At 68.2% G+C, this 18,273-nt stretch overlaps 2 protein-coding genes across 4 annotated transcripts; one reads left to right on the top strand and one right to left on the bottom strand.

The window, feature by feature from the left end:
- Positions 1-2,263: 2,263 nt before the first annotated feature.
- BCAP31 (B cell receptor associated protein 31) lies at positions 2,264-7,087 on the bottom strand. 3 transcript variants are annotated; one of them, XM_043501336.1, is made up of 8 exons: positions 6,964-7,087; positions 5,681-5,793; positions 5,244-5,344; positions 4,848-4,995; positions 4,627-4,762; positions 4,185-4,311; positions 3,715-3,815; positions 2,264-2,789 (listed from the first exon to the last, which is right to left on the bottom strand). In XM_043501336.1, exons 2-8 carry the CDS (start codon positions 5,770-5,772, stop codon positions 2,751-2,753), a joined length of 744 nt encoding a protein of 247 aa, XP_043357271.1. In that variant the 5' UTR covers positions 5,773-5,793; positions 6,964-7,087; the 3' UTR covers positions 2,264-2,750. The 3 variants fall into 3 exon arrangements, with proteins under 3 accessions (XP_043357271.1, XP_038237865.1, XP_038237862.1); XM_038381937.2 differs by having other exon boundaries at positions 5,681-5,787; positions 6,964-7,082; XM_038381934.2 differs by having other exon boundaries at positions 5,681-5,787; positions 6,898-7,007.
- A 1,764-nt stretch (positions 7,088-8,851) lies between these two features.
- ABCD1 (ATP binding cassette subfamily D member 1) lies at positions 8,852-18,273 on the top strand. Its single transcript, XM_038382386.2, is given in 13 exon segments — positions 8,852-9,992; positions 12,105-12,126; positions 12,129-12,284; positions 14,147-14,289; positions 14,370-14,538; positions 14,698-14,792; positions 15,231-15,282; positions 15,285-15,375; positions 15,562-15,707; positions 15,913-15,966; positions 15,969-15,996; positions 16,226-16,351; positions 17,221-18,273. Coding segments are annotated over 13 exon segments (2,226 nt in total). The 5' UTR covers positions 8,852-9,068; the 3' UTR covers positions 17,441-18,273.

An 18,273-nucleotide genomic window follows, 5' to 3' on the forward strand; every position in this document is an offset into this window, starting at 1 on the left:
TCCAGAGCTATAGAGAGATCTATAAATAAACCCCGCGGGGGGAGGGGGCGTTAATTTTCTTAATTGCGGGGCCTGTACAAAGCACTAACGAGCCGCAGCGTCGAGGCCGGGTGTCGCGCGGGGACCCGGCAGGCGGGTTTGCACAGGACAAAGTGTGGGTGTGTCAGGGGGGCATGTCTGTGTCAGTGTCCAGGTATGCGTGCGTGTCCGTGGGGGGGCATTGGGGGGTGTCTAGGTGTGTGTCCGTCCGTGGGAGGGTCTGTGTCAGTGTCCAGGTGTGTGTGTCCGTGGGGGGGAGGGTCTGTGTCAGTGTCCAGGTGTGTGTGTGTCCGTGGAGGTGTGTGCACATGTGGGGGGGGTCCTGTGTTAGTGTCCAGGTGTGTGTGGGGGGGAGGGACAGTGGGGGTATGTGCGTGTCTGGGGGGGGTCCTGTGGCAGTGTCCAGGTGTGTGTGTGTGTGTGTGTGTGTGTGTGTGTGTGTGTGAGAGGGACAGCGGGGGAGGGGTGCGTGTCCGGGGGGGGGGTCTGTGGCAGTGTCCAGGTGTCTGGGGGTGTGCGTGTCCGTGGTGGAGGTGTGCGTGTCCATGGTGGGGGTGTGTATCTGTTCACGCTACATCCATGTACCAACTCAACCTCAAGCCAACGGGGCTAGAACTGGGGGGGGCTGCGGAGGCCAGTGGGGGGGATTGTGGGTGAGCCTCTGGCAGTGGGGGAGGGGCTGTGGCTGGGGGCTTGGCCCCCCTGGGGTGTGAGTAGGGTCCCGGCCATGTCTCCAGCCCCCTTGCCCCTCGTGCAGCGCGGCCCAGCCTGGAAGCAGCCTCTGGGCTGGCTTTGTTTGGGGGGAGGTGGGGGGGATGCCCCCCCATGCCAAGAGTCCAAGCTCTGCGATTCAGTGCCCCCCCCAGCCAGGGGCAAAATCCAGAGTGACTCCAGATTCCCCCCCTCCCTGGGAGAGGCTGTCCCAAGTGTCCCCCCAACCCCAGGGGCTCTGGGGGTGCTATTCCACATCAGTCTTCCACGGTGGCAGCTTTAATGTGTTTTGTGTTGTGTCAAACCAGCAGGAGCTCCCCTGACCCCCCATCCCCTGACCCCCACGTCTGTCATCGTGTTAATTTCCATCCTCAGACAGCAATAAATGAGACATATCCCGGCCAGCTGCCTGCCGTGTCTGCGGGGGGGGGGAGTTGGGGGGGAGATAAGACCTGGGGCTACACCGACCCCCTCCACACACCCCTGCTTTGTTCCCACGCAAGCTGGCTCCCAAATTCAACCTGGTGCCCTGCCAGCCTGATAGCACCTCTCCCCAAGCTGCAACCAGCCCCCCCGCAGCCACATCTCACCAACAGGAGGGGCGGGGGGCAAAGGGGGCAGGGACTGGGGGCCAGGATGCCTGGGTTCTCTCAGGGCTCTGGGAGGGGAGTGGGGTGGAGTGGTTAGAGCAAGGGGGGCAGGGACTGGGGGCCAGGACGCCTGGGTTCTCTCAGGGCTCTGGGAGGGGAGTGGGGTGGAGTGGTTAGAGCAAGGGGGCCAGGATGCCTGGGTTCTCCGCCAGCATCACCCCCCTAGGCTCTCTGCACAGGCCACGCTGTCCTGCCCCGGAATGTCCGGGGGAGCCGCCCGCTACCCTTGGCCTCAGCTCCCGCAGCACAGCCAGGGGGGTGGGACAGGCTCCTCCTCCAGCAGGAGATCTGCTTCTCCATGTAGGGGAAACTGAGGCAGGGGCAGAGCAGCTGCAATCAGCCCATGCCCCTCAGGCGGGCTCTGTGCCTCCCCATAGCTTTGGGCACTGGGAGGTTTCATTAGATCCGTTACCAGGGGCCCTGTCCCCCCAAGAGCTAGGCCCCTCCCCCCTCTTCCCCCCAACAAGCTGCCAAACAGGGCAAGGGAGAGTCAGGACCTGGGCACAGCTTAAGAGAGGAGAACCCAGGCATCCTGGCACCTCCCCCCCCCCGCAAAGTCCAGGGCCAGGGACTTGGGCACAGGGCACCCTGTGGCCCTGACTCACCCGGGCAACGTGCACCAGCCCATCACCCCCCCGTCCCCTAATTTACCCTGAGTCACCCTCCCCCCACTGAGAGAACCCTGGCAGCCGGGAGCAGGGACAACTGCATGGATGGAAGGGTTCGGAGGGATAGAACCCCATTGGCTGGACTCCAAAGTGCCTCAGTTTACCAGAAGCAATTGACCCCTTGGCCCTGAGGGAAGATGGAGTCGGGGACCCAGGCAGCCCCCCCCCATTCAGCAAGGCACCATGCCCCAAGCCTAGCGTCTGACCCTTTATTGAAGCCAAAGCTCAAATTGCTACAGAGTCAGCCCCAGTAACAAAACAGGCCCCAGCGGGGGGGATGAGTCTGACACAGCCAGGGGGGTGCAGCTGGGCCCCCCCAGAAACACAGGGCTTACAAGAAAATAGTACAGGTGGGAGGGGGAGGGGAGAACCATGGCTCCCTACAAACCTTTGCTCCAATGAGGAAATACAAGGGGCCCCCAGCTCAGGAAAGGCAGAAAGAGCAGGTCACAGACTGGGGAAACTGAGGCACAGGGGCTTGACACCCCTGCTTGGAATGGGCACGGCCGAGTGATGGGGTGAGTGTAGCAGCCCCACCGCCTGCAAGCAGAGGGGAAGGGAGGGGAGCCTGACCCCCGCCGCAGACTGTAGACTCCACCCACTGAAGAGTGGGGGCGTGGTCCAAGAGAGGCTCCGCCCACAGAAAGCAACAGCCAAGGCTGCAGGGGGAGGGGAGGGGCCATCACTCCTCTTTCTTGTCCTTGGGTGCCTCCTGCTGCATCTGGAGACAGACCAACAGGGAGTCGGGGGGGGGGACAGGCTGCTGCCCCCCCCAGGCAGAGCCCCCCCTCCCTCTGCCCCAGGGGAGCCCCCCCATGGCTCTGTCCAGGACCCTCGCTGCCAGCCCACCCCCCCCAGCCAGGGCTCCTCACCCCCAACATGCAGCCCCCATCCCCCCTCAGCGCTTTTCAAGCTTGAAGCTCCCCCACGCTGACAGTTAAAATCCCCCAGCGGCTGCGGGGCCCCACCCTGGCAGCGGGAGCAGGGTTGGGCAACCGCGCCCGGCAGGGAGCCGGCCTGACGCACCTGCCTGCACGTAGCCGTCACGAGGCGCCGGGCACGGAGCCCACAGCCGGGCCGGCCAAGGGAGTGGGCGGGGGAGCCAGCCCTGCCCCCCCCACGAGAGCAGGGCTCCTTACTCCCGACCCACAGCCCCCGCTAGCCCAGCTCTGCCCCCCCTGTGCCCCACACTCCCGACCCACAGCCCCTGCTAGCCCAGCCCTGCCCCCCTGCAACCCCCCCATGCTCCTCACTCCCAACCCACAGCCCCCTGCCAGCCCAGCGCCCTCCCCACCCAGTGCCCCTCTCTTGACCCACTGACCCTTGCCAGCCCCCCCCCCCCCCCCATCAGCTGACAGCCCCCCTTGCCAGTGGGTTATTTATAGGCCCATGTGGCCAGCTCCCCGGATCTCTTACAGATCAGCTCCCAGCCAGCCCCTTGCCAGGCATGGCTGGGCTGCCCCCTGGTGGTGCCTCTCTGGGGGGACTCTGGCCAAGTGTGTGGGGAGATGGGGGGCTGCCAGGCCCCAGCCCCACAACACCAGCCCCGCCCCCGGCTCTGTAACACATTCTGCTCCCCCAGGCTCCAGAGGCCCATCCTAGACCATGGGCTCCAGCCACCCCCCTCCAGCAACCCTCTGCCCCACCTGCAGTTTGCCGTGTTCCTCCAGCAGCCGGTCGTACTCCTTGGTCAACCCCTCGGCCTGCTTCCTCATGGCCAGCGCCTCGCTCTCCGCCTTCTCCACAGCTGGGGGGAGCAGCCCAGGTTAGCCACAGCAGGGCCCCCCCGGGCGGGTAACCGGCCCAGCCTGCCCAGTGGCTGCGGGGGCAGAGCTGAGCCAGCGCCCGCTGGGGTGAACAGCCTGAAGCGTGGCTGGCGTTGCCTGAGTGTGCAGAGAGCCTGAGCCCCCTGCCCCCCACTGTGTAGCGCCTCCACCTAGGGAGCTGCCTCTGTTTCCCCAGAAGGGTTGTCTTAGGCCTGGACAGCCAGGCACAAGCAGACAAGCACCAGCCATGGGGCTGGGATTCACGGGGTAACCCAGACCAACACTAACCTCAGGACTTAACCCCTGAGTGGCTGCAGGGGATGGAAATCCCGCCCCAGCTCCCAGCTCACCCCTCTTGCTAGAGGCCAGCTCCTCCTTCAGCTGCTTGAGCTCCTCCTTCAGCACCTCGTTCTGGCCAGCGACCCCCAGCCCCTCGGCCGGCCGCTCCCCGACATCCACACCAGCCTGCTTCAGCTCCTGGGGGGAGACAAGTGACCCCAGCTGGACCCCACACCCTGAGCCAGTGCTTGCCAGCCCTAGGCCCCCACAGCTCCTGCACCCCTATAACTGAACCCAAGGCCCTGCCATCCAGACCCCAGTCATAGGGCCCAACTCCCTCCCCCACGGACAGATCTCACTTGAGGGCCCCCTGATTGAATCCCCCACCCCCCTGAAACACCCACCCCTCACGAGGGCTCCCAGCTTCACCCACAAGAGGGCTGGCAGCCTGCAGATCCAGAGGATGAGGGTTGGAGCCCCACCCCCCACTGTGCTGGCCCCCTTGCACCCCACCTTCTTCAGCTGGTCGTTGTCCTCCATGTATCTCTTGGCTGCATCACTGGCGCTCTCCGCCTGCTTCTTGAACGCCTGGTTGGAGGCCAGGAGCGTGGCCTGCTGGGAGATGAGCATCACCAGCCGGCGCAGGAGACTGCAGGGACCCAGGGCAGCGAGGGGTTAACAGCGGAGGGGGCCCTCGCTCAGACCCCGGCCCCCCACCCGGGGCCCACACTCACAAGGAGAGCAGCAGGGCGAAGCCGGCCAGGTAGAGGTTGCGCTGGGCGCGGAAGAGTTTCATGTGGAAATGCTCCACGGTGCCCGGGTTGTTCTGCAGATTCACCTTCTCAGTCACGTCATCGTATTTCTGGATCTCGCGCAAGGCATCTGGGGGCAGCACGGGGTTAGCGCACCGGGCGCCAGCGCAGTGCTCCCAGCTGGGAGCCCGAAGGAACCCAGGCGTCCGGGCTCCCAGCCCCCCCCGCCCTGACCCACCAGACCTCAATCCTCCCCAGAGCCAGGAAGAGAACCCAGAAATCCTGGCTTCCAGGTTCTCACCCTAAGAACATTGGGTCACAAGGGTAAGTATGTGTCCCGGCCCTACCCCCCACAGACCCCCAGCACCCCCCGCTCACCAAGCAGCAGCAGGATGAGGATGGTGATGAGCACCACGAAGAAGGTGTTCCCGTAGGTCACCACCAGCCGGACCAGGCGGGACCGGAAGATTTTCTGCCATCTGCTGGGGGTGGGAGAGGATCACCCAGGCAGCCCCCCAACTCCTCCTTCCCACCACACGGCCAGACCCAGCCCACCAGGGCCCCCCACAACCCCACACAGGGATATGGGGACAGAAGCGGACTCCGGGTTCCCCCAAAGCAGAGACGGGGGTGACTTCGCCGGGACCCAGCAGAGAGGTGCCCACTGCCCCACAGGGAATGGGAGATGGAGCCTCCAGACCCCTGGGAGGCCAGCCCAGCCCCCCAGCACTGGGGCAGGCTCCCCGCCGGGAGGGGATATCAGCAGAGAACCCAGGAGTCCTGGCTCCCTGCCCCTGCCAGGATGGGGGCCCCACCTGGGCGCAGAGATGAAGGGGACACAGAGGAGCAGGACGGCGAAGACCTCGGCGTAGAGGAACGTGGCCACGGCCATCCACTGCAGGCTCATTGCGGCCTCGGGGGGCTGGGGGAGGGAGAGCGTCAGCCCGCCCCACTCCCCACCCCACTGCATCCCCCGCCCCCTATCATCCTGACCCACAGCCCCCCACCCCCCTGCATCCTCCACAGCATCCCCCCACCCCCATCACCCGACCCACAGCCCCCCACCCCCCTACCCCCCATCATCCCTGACCCACAGCCCCCCACCCCCCTGCATCCACCACATCATCCCCCACCCCCATCACCCCTGACCCACAGCCCCCCCACCCCCCCTGCATCCCCCCACCCCCATCATCCCTGACCCACAGCATCCCCCCCACCCCCTGCATCCCCCCACCCCCTATCATCCCTGACCCACAGCATCCCCCACAGCATCCCCCCACCATCCCTGACCCACAGCATCCCCCCCCCCCCCTGCATCCCCCACAGCATCCCCCCACCCCCATCACCCCTGACCCGCATCCCCCCACCCCCCTGCATCCCCCACAGCATCCCCCCACCCCCCTGCATCCCTGACCCACAGCATCCCCCCACCCCCTGCATCCCCCCACCCCCTATCATCCCTGACCCACAGCATCCCCCCACCCCCCTGCATCCCCCACAGCATCCCCCCACCCCCATCACCCCTGACCCGCATCCCCCCACCCCCTATCATCCCTGACCCACAGCCCCCCACCCCTCTGCATCCCCCACAGCATCCCCCCTACCCCCATAATCCCTGACCCACAGCCCCCCACCCCCCTGCATCCCCCACAGCATCCCCCCACCCCCCTCATCCCTGACCCACAGCCCCCCACCCCCCCTGCATCCACCACAGCATCTCCCCGCCCCATCACCCCTGACCCACAGCCCCCCACCCCACTGCATCCTCCCACAGCATCCCCCCCGCCCCATCACCCCTGACCCACAGTCCCCCCATTATCCCCCACCCCCAGACCCTCACTGCCAGGGGAGAGCACCCCCCCTCCAAGCCCCATGGCACCTTCCCCCCCCCCCCCCATCACCCTCCCTGCCCCACCCGGGATCAGTCACTCTCTAGCAGCCCCTCCCCGCCCCAACGGGCCCCAGGGACTCGCTATCTGGCAGCCCCCACCCCCAATGGCCCCCATAGGCTCACTATCTAGCAGACCCCTACCCTCATGGGTTCACTATCTGGCAGTCCCCAATAGGCCCCTAGGCTCACTATCTGGCAACCCCTCACCAGGCCTCGAATCTTCAGGCAAATTCCAGCTAAACTCTGCGCGCCCCCCGCCCCAACCGGAAATAGGAACTGAACAGGAAGTCCCGCCCCCTCCGGGCCGCCGTCCGCCAATGAGCGCACAGCTTTCTTAACGGACGGCGCCGCGCCCCATCAGCGGAAGCTCCCATCTGGGCGGAAACACTTCCCTCATGGCGCCGGAAGAGGCGCTGTCAGATACCCGAAGTGCAGCCGTGACATCTAGCGAGGCGGCAGCGACTTCCTGGCCGCACCGGAAGTACCTCCATAAAACCCTAACGGGGCGGAAGCGCCACGCTATTCCAGAGGAAGTGACGTCTCAGCTAGTACCGGAAGCGCCGCCATGGTAGCTAACGAGGCGGAAGTAGCGTGGCTGTGAAATTGCCGGGCGGGGAGCCGTGGAGCGTCAGCGGGCCCGGGCCGGACGGACAGGGCGGGACTCAGTGGCCAGGAGCCAGGACCCCTCAGCCGGCCCGGATCCCGGTTCTGGGCACCCCCGGCCCCTCCTCTGGCCTCTGCCCCTCGCTCGCTTCCCGTTCCCAGCCCCCAGGAAACTGAGGCACCAGGAAAACTCCCCCCCCGAACCCCCCCGGGGCACCCTGGGGTGCAGAGCAGGGAGATTGGGGGGGGTCTCTGCTCCTCCCCGTCACAGGAACCAGGGGCCAGCCCCTGACAGCAACGGGAGCCGCGTTAACCCACGGAACGGGCAGCGGGGGCTGCGGATCGGGAGTGGGGGGGGCCGGCAGGGCTGCGGGGGGCAGGGCCGGGCAGGGCCGGGGGGGGGCAAACAAGGGTTTCTCTCTCTCTCTCCCAGCTCCTGCCCTTTGGCCGAGCTCAAGCTGCCACACCAGGAGCAGCCGGGCTGTAAAGTTCCCTGGGGAGGGGGAGGTAACTGGCACCCCCCAGGGACTCTGCCATTTGCCCCTGCCATGGGTATCATGCACCCGCGATAGCAGCCCCGGATTGTGAGCCCAGGACGCCGGGGTTCCTGGCCCAGCTCCCTCTGCTGGCTGCTGCCCCTGCTTTGTGCCTCAGTTTCCCCTCTTCTAGTTAAGTTGGGGCACAGACCTGGAACAGAGTGCACCCCCGAAGAGCCTGGGGGACCCCCGTGGCCTTCCCAAGGCTTAGAGCAGGGAGCTGAAGGAGGGAGGGGAAAGGCGTCGTGTGCTGGGCTGCAAGCAGGGATGCTGGTGCCAGACCTGGGCTGGCCAGACGTGGGGCAAAGCAGGAGGGTCGGAGCCCCGGGGTGCGGCCCCGATCCCAGGCAGCCGGAAGAGCCTGGCGTGGGGGGCCTGTTTGCGAGGGTGTGACACAAATGAATACGAGGGGAAGGAATTCCGGAGTCACCCCCCTTCGGATCTCAGCTCCCCTGGACTCAGGCCGCAGTCATCCTCCCCTTTGGATCTCAGCTCCCCTGGCTCGGCACCCCCAGCTCAATCCAGAGTCACCCCCCCTTTGGATCTCGGCTCCCCTGGGCTCAATTTGGTGTCACTCCCCCCTTCAGATCTCAGCTCCCCCGAGCTCAATCCCGATTGCAATGGGGGCAGATTCAGATCTCAGGTCCCCTGGCCTCAATCCACTTGGATCTCAACCCCGCCCCCACCCGGGCTCAATCCAGAGTCACTCCTGATTGCAATGGGAGCAGGGCCAGCTTTGGATCTCTCAGCTCCACTGGGGTCAATCCAGAATATCCCCTGGATTGCACAGGGCCTGATTCAGATCTCAGCTCCCCCAGGCTCAATCCGGAGTCACCGCGATTGCACTGGGGGCAGATCCAGCTTCCACCTCTTGCGCCCCAGGACGCGCATAACCCCGCCCCCCCGGACCCGGGTCCCTCCCCTTACCCGCCCCCGTCTTCTATCCGTGGAGCCACAGCGCCACCTAGTGCCCCGTGCGGGGCTTCTCCGTAGGCGTGCCCCCCCCACGTGTCTCTATGGTCAGCCCCCCCCCGTGGCAGGGCATTGTGGGACCGGGGTGGAGCCGGGCTTGACATTTCGCTCCCAGCTGAGCGCAGAGCAGGACGGTGCATGGGGGCGCGGGGCTCTTAAAGGGCCAGCGCCGCGAAGGGGGGGCAGTCCCGTGGCACCCCCATGCCGTGGTCTGCGAGCCGGGTGGCCGGGCGGCTGGCCCGGGGGGTGACGGCCAGGCGGGTGGCCCTGGCTCTGGCGGTGGCCGCCCTGGGCGCCCGGAAACTGTACCCCCTGCTGCGCCGGGCCACCACCGGCTCCCGGCACGTGGTCCCGGGGCCCGGGGCCGACTCGGGCCACGGCCGGCCCGTGGCTCAGTGGCCGGAAGAAGAGGCCACGCCCGGCATCAACCGGGCTTTCCTGCGGCGGCTCCTGCGGCTCCTGCGGCTGCTGTTCCCCGGCCCGCTGTGCCCGGAGACGGGGCTGCTGGCCCTGCACTCGGCCGCCCTGGCCAGCCGCACCTTCCTCTCGGTCTACGTGGCCCGGCTGGATGGGCGCTTGGCCCGCTCCATCGTCCACAAGAGCCCCCGGCGCTTTGCCGGGCAGCTGCTCCAGTGGCTGCTCATCGCTGTGCCCGCCACCTTCGTCAACAGCGCCATCCGCTACCTGGAGGGCCGGCTGGGCCTGGCCTTCCGTGGCCGCCTGGTGGCCCACGCCTACGGGCGCTACTTCCACGCCCAGACCTACTACCGGGTCAGCACCATGGATGGGCGCCTGCAGGCGCCGGACCAGTCGCTCACCGAGGATCTGGTGGCCTTCGCCGGCTCCGTGGCCCACCTCTACTCCAACCTGACCAAGCCGGTGCTGGACGTGGCCGTCACCACCTATGCCCTGCTGGGGGCGGCCCGGGCCAAGGGGGCCGGCACGGCCTGGCCCTCGGCCATCGCCGGCCTGGTGGTCGGCCTGACGGCCAAGGTGCTGCGGGGCTGCTCGCCCCGCTTCGGGGAGCTGGTGGCCGAGGAGGCCCGGCGCAAGGGGGAGCTGCGCTACCTGCACGCCCGGGTGCTGGCCAATGCTGAGGAGATCGCCTTCTACGGAGGGCACCAGGTGCCAGGGGAATGCGGGGGGCTGGCAGCCCGGACGCCGGGTTTCTCTCCCGGCTCTGGGAGGAGAGGGGGTCTGGTGGGTGGGGGTGGGGACCTTGGACGCCTGGCTTCTCTACCCGCTTTGGGAGGGGAGTGGGGTCTGCTGGGTCGGAGCAGGGGGGCGGGACCCCGGATGCCTGGCTTCTCTCCCCAGCTCTGGGAGGGGAGTGGGGTCTGCTGGGTCGGAGCAGGGGGGCGGGACCTCGGATGCCTGGCTTCTCTCCCCAGCTCTGGGAGGGGAGTGGGGTCTGCTGGGTCAGAGCTGGGCGGCGGGACCCCGGTTGCCTGGGTTCTCGCCCGGCTCGGGCAGGGGAGGGTGGGGATTTAAAGGGCTAGCAGCCCCCGGGAGCTCTGGCTCTGCAGCCATGTTCCTTCACCTTGGTTACGTCTCTCTCCCGCCTGGTTCCTCGAATCCCCCCCCAGGCCGGGTGCAGGGGTGACTGACCTGGGCTGGGCTCTGCCCGGGGCTGCTCGCTGGGGACTCACGCCTCGGAACCGCTCTGCCCTCTTCCTCATTCCTGCCGCGGGGGGTGGGGACTGGGAGCCCGGACGCCTGGGTTCTCCCCAGCTGCTGGAAGGGGGTCTGGTGGTTAGAGGGGCTGGGAGCTAAGATACCTGGGTTCTTGCCTTGGTTCTACTTGCTTCTCTCTTCCTCAGTTTCCCTTTCTGGAGTAAAGCGCCCCATTCAGTGCTGCCATTCGCACCCCAAAAGAGCTCCCCTTCCCCGGTGCTGCAAACTCCACCCCCTCCCCAGTCACCCCCCATCCCCCTCCTGCCTGTCTAATGCAGAATCCCCACTGCCGGGGGGGGTCCTGGGTGGGGGTTCTCCCAAGTCCCTACTCACCCCTCCCGCGACGAGCCGGCCCCGGACGCTCTGTCGCCCCGCGGGCGGAGCGGCCCCGGACGCTCTGTCGCCCCCCGCGGGCGGAGCCGGCCCGGACGCTCTGTCGCCCCCCGCGGGCGGAGCCGGCCCCGGACGCTCTGTCGCCCCCCGCGGGCGGAGCAGGCCCGGACGCTCTGTCGCCCCCGCGGGCGGAGCCGGCCCCGGACGCTCTGTCGCCCCCCGCGGGCGGAGCCGGCCCCGGACGCTCTGTCGCCCCCCGCGGGCGGAGCCGGCCCCTGACGCTCTGTGCCCCCCGCGGGCGGAGCCGGCCAGGACGCTCTGCGCCCCCGCGGGCGGAGCCGGCCCCGGACGCTCTGTCGGCCGAGGGCGGAGCCCGGCCCGGACGCTCTGTGCCCCCCGCGGGCGGAGAGCCGGACGCTCTGTCGCCCCGCGGGCGGAGCCGGCCGACGCTCTGCGCCACGCGGGCGGAGCCGGCCCGGACGCTCTGTCGCCCCCCGCGGGCGGAGCGGCCCCGGACGCTCTGTCGCCCCCCCGCGGGCGGAGCGGCCCCGGACGCTCTGTCGCCCCCCGCGGGCGGAGCCGGCCCCTGACGCTCTGTCGCCCCCCGCGGGCGGAGCCGGCCCCGGACGCTCTGTCGCCCCCCGCGGGCGGAGCCGGCCCGGACGCTCTGTCGCCCCCCGCGGGCAGAGCAGGCCCCGGACGCTCTGTCGCCCCCCGCGGGCGGAGCCGGCCCCGGACGCTCTGTCGCCCCCGCGGGCAGAGCAGGCCCCGGACGCTCTGTCGCCCCCCGCGGGCGGAGCCGGCCCCGGACGCTCTGTCGCCCCCCGCGGGCGGAGCCGGCCCCGGACGCTCTGTCGCCCCCCGCGGGCGGAGCCGGCCCCGGACGCTCTGCGCCCCCGCGGGCGGAGCCGGCCCCTGACGCTCTGTCGCCCCCCGCGGGCGGAGCCGGCCCCGGACGCTCTGTCGCCCCCCGCGGGCGGAGCCGGCCCCGGACGCTCTGTCGCCCCCCGCGGGCGGAGCCGGCCCGGACGCTCTGTCGCCCCCGCGGGCGGAGCAGGCCCCGGACGCTCTGTCGCCCCCCGCGGGCGGAGCCGGCCCCGGACGCTCTGTCGCCCCCCGCGGGCGGAGCCGGCCCCTGACGCTCTGTCGCCCCCCCGGGCGGAGCCGGCCCCGGACGCTCTGTCCCCCCGCGGGCGGAGCCGGCCCCTGACGCTCTGTCGCCCCCCGCAGGCGGAGCAGGCCCTGCTGCAGCGGTGCTAGGGGCGCTGGCTGCCCACCTGGACCTGGTGCTGCTGCAGCGGCTCTGGTACGTGATGCTGGAGCAATTCCTCATGAAGTACGTGTGGAGCGCGGCCGGGCTGCTCATGGTGGCCGTGCCCATCGTCACGGCCACCGGCTACTCCGAGAGTGGTGAGCCAGGGGCTGGCCGGGGAGGGGGCCTCTGGGAAAGGCTGGGGGTGCCCAGGTGAGGGGGGGGGCTGAGTTGCCAGCTTGCTCCGGAAACGCCCCCGCGCCGCCCGGGTCCCTCTCGGACATTGCGGGCACCAGGCATCGGGCCGTGTTCCCGAGGGGCCCCGTCGCGCCACAGAGACGGACGGGAGCTCGCGGCTGGATCCAGCCCTCGGGGAACGGGGGGAACCAGCTACCGAGGGAGCCAAGCGCCGCCCTCCAGGCCAGGCCCAGTGCAGTGGAAATGGGGCTTGAATGCGGCCGGCCGGCGCTTGGCCCCTGCTGCCTTCCTAGGCTCAGGGCCTCACCGGCCCCTCGCCGAGCCCGCCGGGGTTGGAGTCTCTCCTGGCCTGCGTGTCTCCGTTCCGGGCCCTCGGCTCTCGTCCCCTCCCTGCCTGCGTCCGCCGGGGGTTCAATCCCCGCAGGTCCCGTGTGGGCTGCGCCGGCTCTCGCTGACGTCTGCCCTGCGGGGCGCTGGCTTCCTCCATCGCACAGGCCCCGTTGGGCGGGCCAGCTCCCGTGGGCCGCAGCGGACAAGCCGGGTCGGGGGACCTGCCGTTCCAGCTCCACGTCGGTCTGCACGGGATCCCTGGCCCCAAGGCCGCATTCAGCCCGATGTTCGCCCATTGCACGTTCCCGGCCCCGGTGACCTCGCGAGCCTCACGCTGGCCAAGGACACCCAGCTATTTCCCAACCGCCGGGACTTTTGCCCGGTTTATCACCCAGCGATTCAGCGCTAGCCTCAAGCCCGCAGGCAGCCCATTTCTTCCTCACCGGACCGGTGCTTCCCATGCAGCGATCCCGCCCTCCCACCGAAACGTGCCCCATCCCACCCGCCCCGAATGTGGGGTCTAACTGCGGAGAGTCCCCATTTCCATTCTCCATCAGCCGCGTGCTGCCTGGATTTCCATCACCCCGGGACCGTGGCGAGCCTCTCGTCCGCCCCCCTGCATCTCGCGGGCCAGAGTCCTGCCCCAGCCCCGTCTCACCTTGAGTCCAAACGGCCAGAGTGGGAGAATCTGCCCCGTAAAGATCGGCCCCTTATTCCCAGGGTGGCCCGGTCCCTGTTGCTGGCTCGTGTTCGACCTTCCTCGGCTGGACGGACGAGCCCGCTTTGAATTTGTTCCCCACGCAGACGGGGGTCCGGTCCCCCCTTCGCGTCTCTCGCCTGCAGGCCGGTTCCTTTGGGAATTGTGGGCCCAGAGGCAGGATCCCAGCCACGGTCGCACCAGGGCCAGATCCCGAGTGAAATCACTGCCCTGCTCCCACACAAGAGTCCCCCGTTCGTACCCCCCAGGATCACATTCAGCCGTCGTCTGCCACGACCCACAAACCTTTCCCACTTGCTAGGGCAGAGGCCCCCGGCGGCGTTTTTCCTTCCCAGCCAGCCAGGGCGCGGCTTGGCCAGATTCACACACCTGGTTAGCCCGGCCGTCACACTCGCTCTGTCTCACCCCCACCCCGTCTTCTGCCTTGTGTCCCCCCCACCCCCCCGACATTTGTGTTTTCCGCGGATCTGTGTTCCCCACCGGGCCGAGAACCCTGCCTGGGGGGGGGCCCCAGCCCGGAGTTCATCCAGCCACCCCACCCCAGAGCAGGGGGGTGGAGGGGGGGCAGCAGGGAGCCGCAGGGGGAAGGGGTTGCCAGAAGGGGGTGCCATCCACAGGAGGGGCTGCCCGCATGCGGGATGTGCAGCCAGCCGCGGGGGTGCTTGGGCTGCTGGGAGAGGCAGAGCATTTTGGGGGTGGACCCAGGGGATCCCGCTCGGGGTTTCCCCAGGGGAAGGGGTAGATCTGCCCCCCCCGATTCTCACTCCTCCCCAGACTCGGAGCAGGTGAAGCGAGCCGCGCTGGAGATGAAGGAGGAGGAGCTGATAGGCGAGAGGACCGAGGCCTTTACCACGGCCAGGAACCTGCTGACCGCAGCTGCCGACGCCACCGAGAGAGTCCTGGCCGCCTACAAAGAGGTGAGGGGGCGCCCGGACGCCTGGGTTCTCTCCCCGCTCTGGGAGCCCGGAAGCCTGGGTTCTAACTCCCTCCCCCGCAGGTGACGGAGCTGGCCGGTTACACCACCCGGGTCTATGAGATGTTCCATGTGTTTGAGGACGTGCAGCGTGGGCGCTTTACCCAGCCCGGTGAGGCAGAGGAGGGCAGAGACCAGGCCACAGCCATGATGAGGCCCGGGGTGCGCGTGGAGGGACCCCTCAGGATTCGTGGTGAGCCCTGGGGCAGCGTGGCAGCCATTTTTGTGGGTCCTGCTAAAATGGGTCTTCTCTGAAATGTGTGCGTGTCCCCGCACCCCCTGCTGGATGGGACGAGCCCTGCGGTTAATTCTTTCTCTCGGCCTCCCCCCTTTGCCTCCGTTCGCCCCCCAGGCCGAGTCGTGGATGTGGAAAGTGGAATCATCTGTGAAAACATCCCAATTATCACCCCCACCGGGGACGTGGTGGTGGCCGGCCTGAACCTCAGGGTAAAGTGGAGCCCAGAGCCGGGCTAGCAGGGGCTGCGGGTCGGGAGTGCGGGGCACCGGCAGGGCTGGGGGGGCCCAGGGCCGGGCTAGCGGGGGCTGCGGGTCAGGAGTGCGGGGCACCGGCAGGGCTGGGGGGGCAGGGCTGGGCTAGCAGGGGCTGCGGGTCGGAGTGCGGGGCACCGGCAGGGCTGGGGGAGCCCAGGAGTGAGGGGGGCTGAGGGAGGGGCTGGGGAGGGGACGGAGGCGGGGGAAATTGTGGGGGGGGGCTGGGAACCTGACTTGGGGCTCACATGGGGGGCGGGTGTCAGCTAGCAGGGCCCTGCCCCATCTCTGAGCCCTCCCCATGTCCTAGAGACCCCAGGGGACCCGGGGGGGCAGGGTTTCCCTCTATCACCCCCCTCTAGGTGGGGGGGTCTCACGTCTCCGGCTCCCCTGCAGGTGCACGGGGACATGCATCTGCTCATCACTGGCCCGAATGGCTGCGGGAAAAGCTCCTCTTCCGGATCCTCGGGGGGCTGTGGCCGGCCTACGGAGGGGTCCTCTACAAACCACCCCGCCAGCGCATGTTCTACGTGCCCCAGAGGTGTGGGCTGCCCGGATGCCTGGGTTCTCTGCCGGGCTCGGAGGGGAGGGGGGTCTGGTGGTTAGAGCAGGGGGGGGCTGGGAGCCAGGACGCCTGGGTTCTCTCCCCGGCTCTGGCAGGCCAGTGGGGGTCGGTGGGTCAGAGCAGGGGGCCCAGGAGTTTGTTTACCCCCCATGTTTACCGTAGGCCCTACATGTCGGTGGGCTCCCTGCGAGAGCAGGTGATCTACCCCGACACGGCCCAGGACATGGCGCAGAAGGGGCTGACGGACGCCCACCTGGAGCAGATCCTCAGCGTCGTCAGCCTCAACTACATCGTCCAGCGGGAGGGAGGTGGGTACGGGGGGGATGGGCAGAGTGGGGGGGAAGGGTCAGTGGGTGATGGAGGCAGAGGGAGGGCGATGGGCCGGGGGGGCCATAGGGGGGACGGGGCAGAGTGGGGGGGATGGGGGTCAGGGGGTCACGGGGGAAGAACTAACACCTCCCCCGAGCGAGTGACCAATGAGGCATCTCCTTTCCCCCATGGGGGCGGGGCCAGGCTGGGAGGCCGTCAGCGATTGGAAGGACGTCCTGTCGGGGGGTGAGAAACAGCGAATGGGATGGCCCGCATGTTCTATCACAGGTCAGTGACCCCCCCCCCGGGATGCCCCTCTCCCCCAGGAATTCCCCCCTCTGCCCCTCTGCAGCGGAGTCCCTCCCCCCCCAAGCTGGGCCCTGAGGGTGGGGGTGATGGGGGAGGGGAAGGGAGAGGATTTGGGGGCAGGGTGGTAGCTGCTCCCCTTGTTGCCCGGGGGGCGGCGGGGGGGGGGGTTGGCTCGGGGGCTGCCCCCCAGCCTGACGCCTGCCCCCAGCCCACAGTATGCCCTGCTGGACGAGTGCACCAGCGCCGTGAGCATCGACGTCGAGGGGCGCATCTTCCAAGCCGCAAAGGATGCTGGGATCTCGCTGCTCACCATCACCCACCGGCCCTCACTATGGTACGGCCCCTTCCCCCCCTGCCCTGCTATGGTACGGCCCCTTCCCCCCTCGCTCACTATGGTACGGCCCCTTCCCCCCCTGCCCTGCTATGGTACGGCCCCTTCCCCCCTCGCTCACTATGGTACGGCCCCTTCCCCCCCTGCCCTGCTATGGTATGGCCCCATCCCACCCCCACGATGGTACACCCCATTCTCCCCAACGGGCCACTCCCTGATCCTGACCCGACCTCTGACCTTAACCAGCCCAACCCCGCCCCTTGATCTTAACCCCGCCTCCTGACCTATGATCCCGACCCCAGCTCTCATCTGACCTTAACTCTGACCCTACCCTGGATCTTGACCCCTCCTCCAACCACATGCAGAAGGGGTGGGGCCGGTCTCAGGGTGGGGGAGCGTCCATCCAGGCGTCCCCCCAGCAGGGAGCCCCCCAGCCCTCCCCATGTATCTGCCCCCGCCGTCTCGCCCCCCAGCCCCCTCCTGTATCTGCCCCCTCACGTCGGCACCCCCCTTCACTAGCCAGAGCCCCCTGCATAGTGCCCCCCCAAGTCCCCCGCAAGGATCCTCCTCATTCCCCCCCGGCCCCCTCCCAGCAGCCACCACATCCCTCCCCGGGAGCCAGCGTGGGCAGGGGCATGGCCAGGCCCTGGCCAGTCAATGGCCCTTTGTTCCCAGCCCCTGGGTATCTGCAGGGCTGGGGGCTGCGGGTCGGGAGTGAGGGGCGCCGGCAGGGCTGGGGCCCCAGGGGCTGCGGGTCGGAGTGAGGGGCGCCGGCAGGGCTGGGGGCCCCAGGGGCTGCGGGTCGGGAGTGAGGGGCGCCAGGGGCTGCGGGTCGGGAGTGAGGGGCCCCACTGACCCTGCCCCCCCCCCAGGAAGTACCACACCCACGTGCTGCAGTTCGACGGGGAGGGCGGCTGGAAGCTGGAGCGTCTGGACGCGGCCGCCCGGCTCTCGCTGACGGAGGAGAAGCAGCGGCTGGAGACGCAGTTGGCCGGGGTCCCCCGAGTCCAGCAGCGCCTGGCCGAGCTCTGTCAGATCCTGGGGGACGACGTCTCCCCTGGCCCAGCCAGGGTCCCCCACAGCTCGGCCTGAAACACAGGGAGGGGATCTCGCGGAGCACCTCCTGTTGTCCCAATATGGTGTATGTGGGGGGGGGGACCATTAAAAGTCCCCTGGGAGTTGGGGTGATCCTGGCTGCCCCCCATCTCCAAGTGATTGAAGTACAGGGCCCCTCCCCCTGCCCAGCTCCCCAATCACCCCCCGTCACTGAGCATTTCAGGGGGCCTTCTGCAGCACCCCCAATTTTTAGTGCACTTAATGCCTCTTCCCGCTGCCATTGAAGGCAGCCTATACTGTGAAATAGGGGGTTCATGCCATCCCCTAGCTCCTTAGTCCCTCACAGCGCCCCAAAGAATCCATTGCACAAGCAGTGCCACTGCCAAGACCCCCCCCAGAGAAGCTGGCCCCCCAGGTCTCTCTCCGGCTCCCCCCAGACCTCTCAACAGTGTGGGGCGCACAAGGGCAGTGGGACATGCTCACGGCTCCCCCATGACAGGGCCCCCCAGGATTTTCAGGGTGGAGCTTGCTGATCCCAGACCCCCTGACCCCCCAGCTAGCCGCACAAGATTTTATACTAACCCAGACTGGAGAATGTAGCTACTGGTGGGTGCAGAGGAACCAGCCTGTTGCTTTGATTCCCCTGGGTGTGGCAGACACAGCTCCACTTTGATTTGGTTTGAGAACCAATTTAAATCCCTGTGTGGACGCTCTGAATTCTCTTTAAGAAGGAGTTAAACTGGTTTAAACCCCCATCTAGATGCTCTTAACTCAATTTACAAACCAGTTCAGTGGCTGGTTCTTAAACTGATGTAAAGTTAAATCAATTTAAATCCTCACCTGGATGCACTGAATTTGGTGTAAGAACC

Source organism: Dermochelys coriacea, chromosome 23 (genome assembly GCF_009764565.3).
Source record: "Dermochelys coriacea isolate rDerCor1 chromosome 23, rDerCor1.pri.v4, whole genome shotgun sequence".
Classification (NCBI taxonomy): Eukaryota; Metazoa; Chordata; order Testudines; family Dermochelyidae; genus Dermochelys; species Dermochelys coriacea.

Excerpts from the sequence above, each read along its gene's own strand:
- BCAP31 (XM_038381934.2), bottom strand. Across the intron at positions 5,345-5,680 it reads CCCTTCATCTCTGCGCCCAG|ATGGCAGAAAATCTTCCGGT; the intron begins GTGGGGCCCCCA and ends CACCCCCAGCAG. Across the intron at positions 3,816-4,184 it reads GCTGGCCTCTAGCAAGAGGG|CTGTGGAGAAGGCGGAGAGC; the intron begins GTGAGCTGGGAG and ends TGCTCCCCCCAG.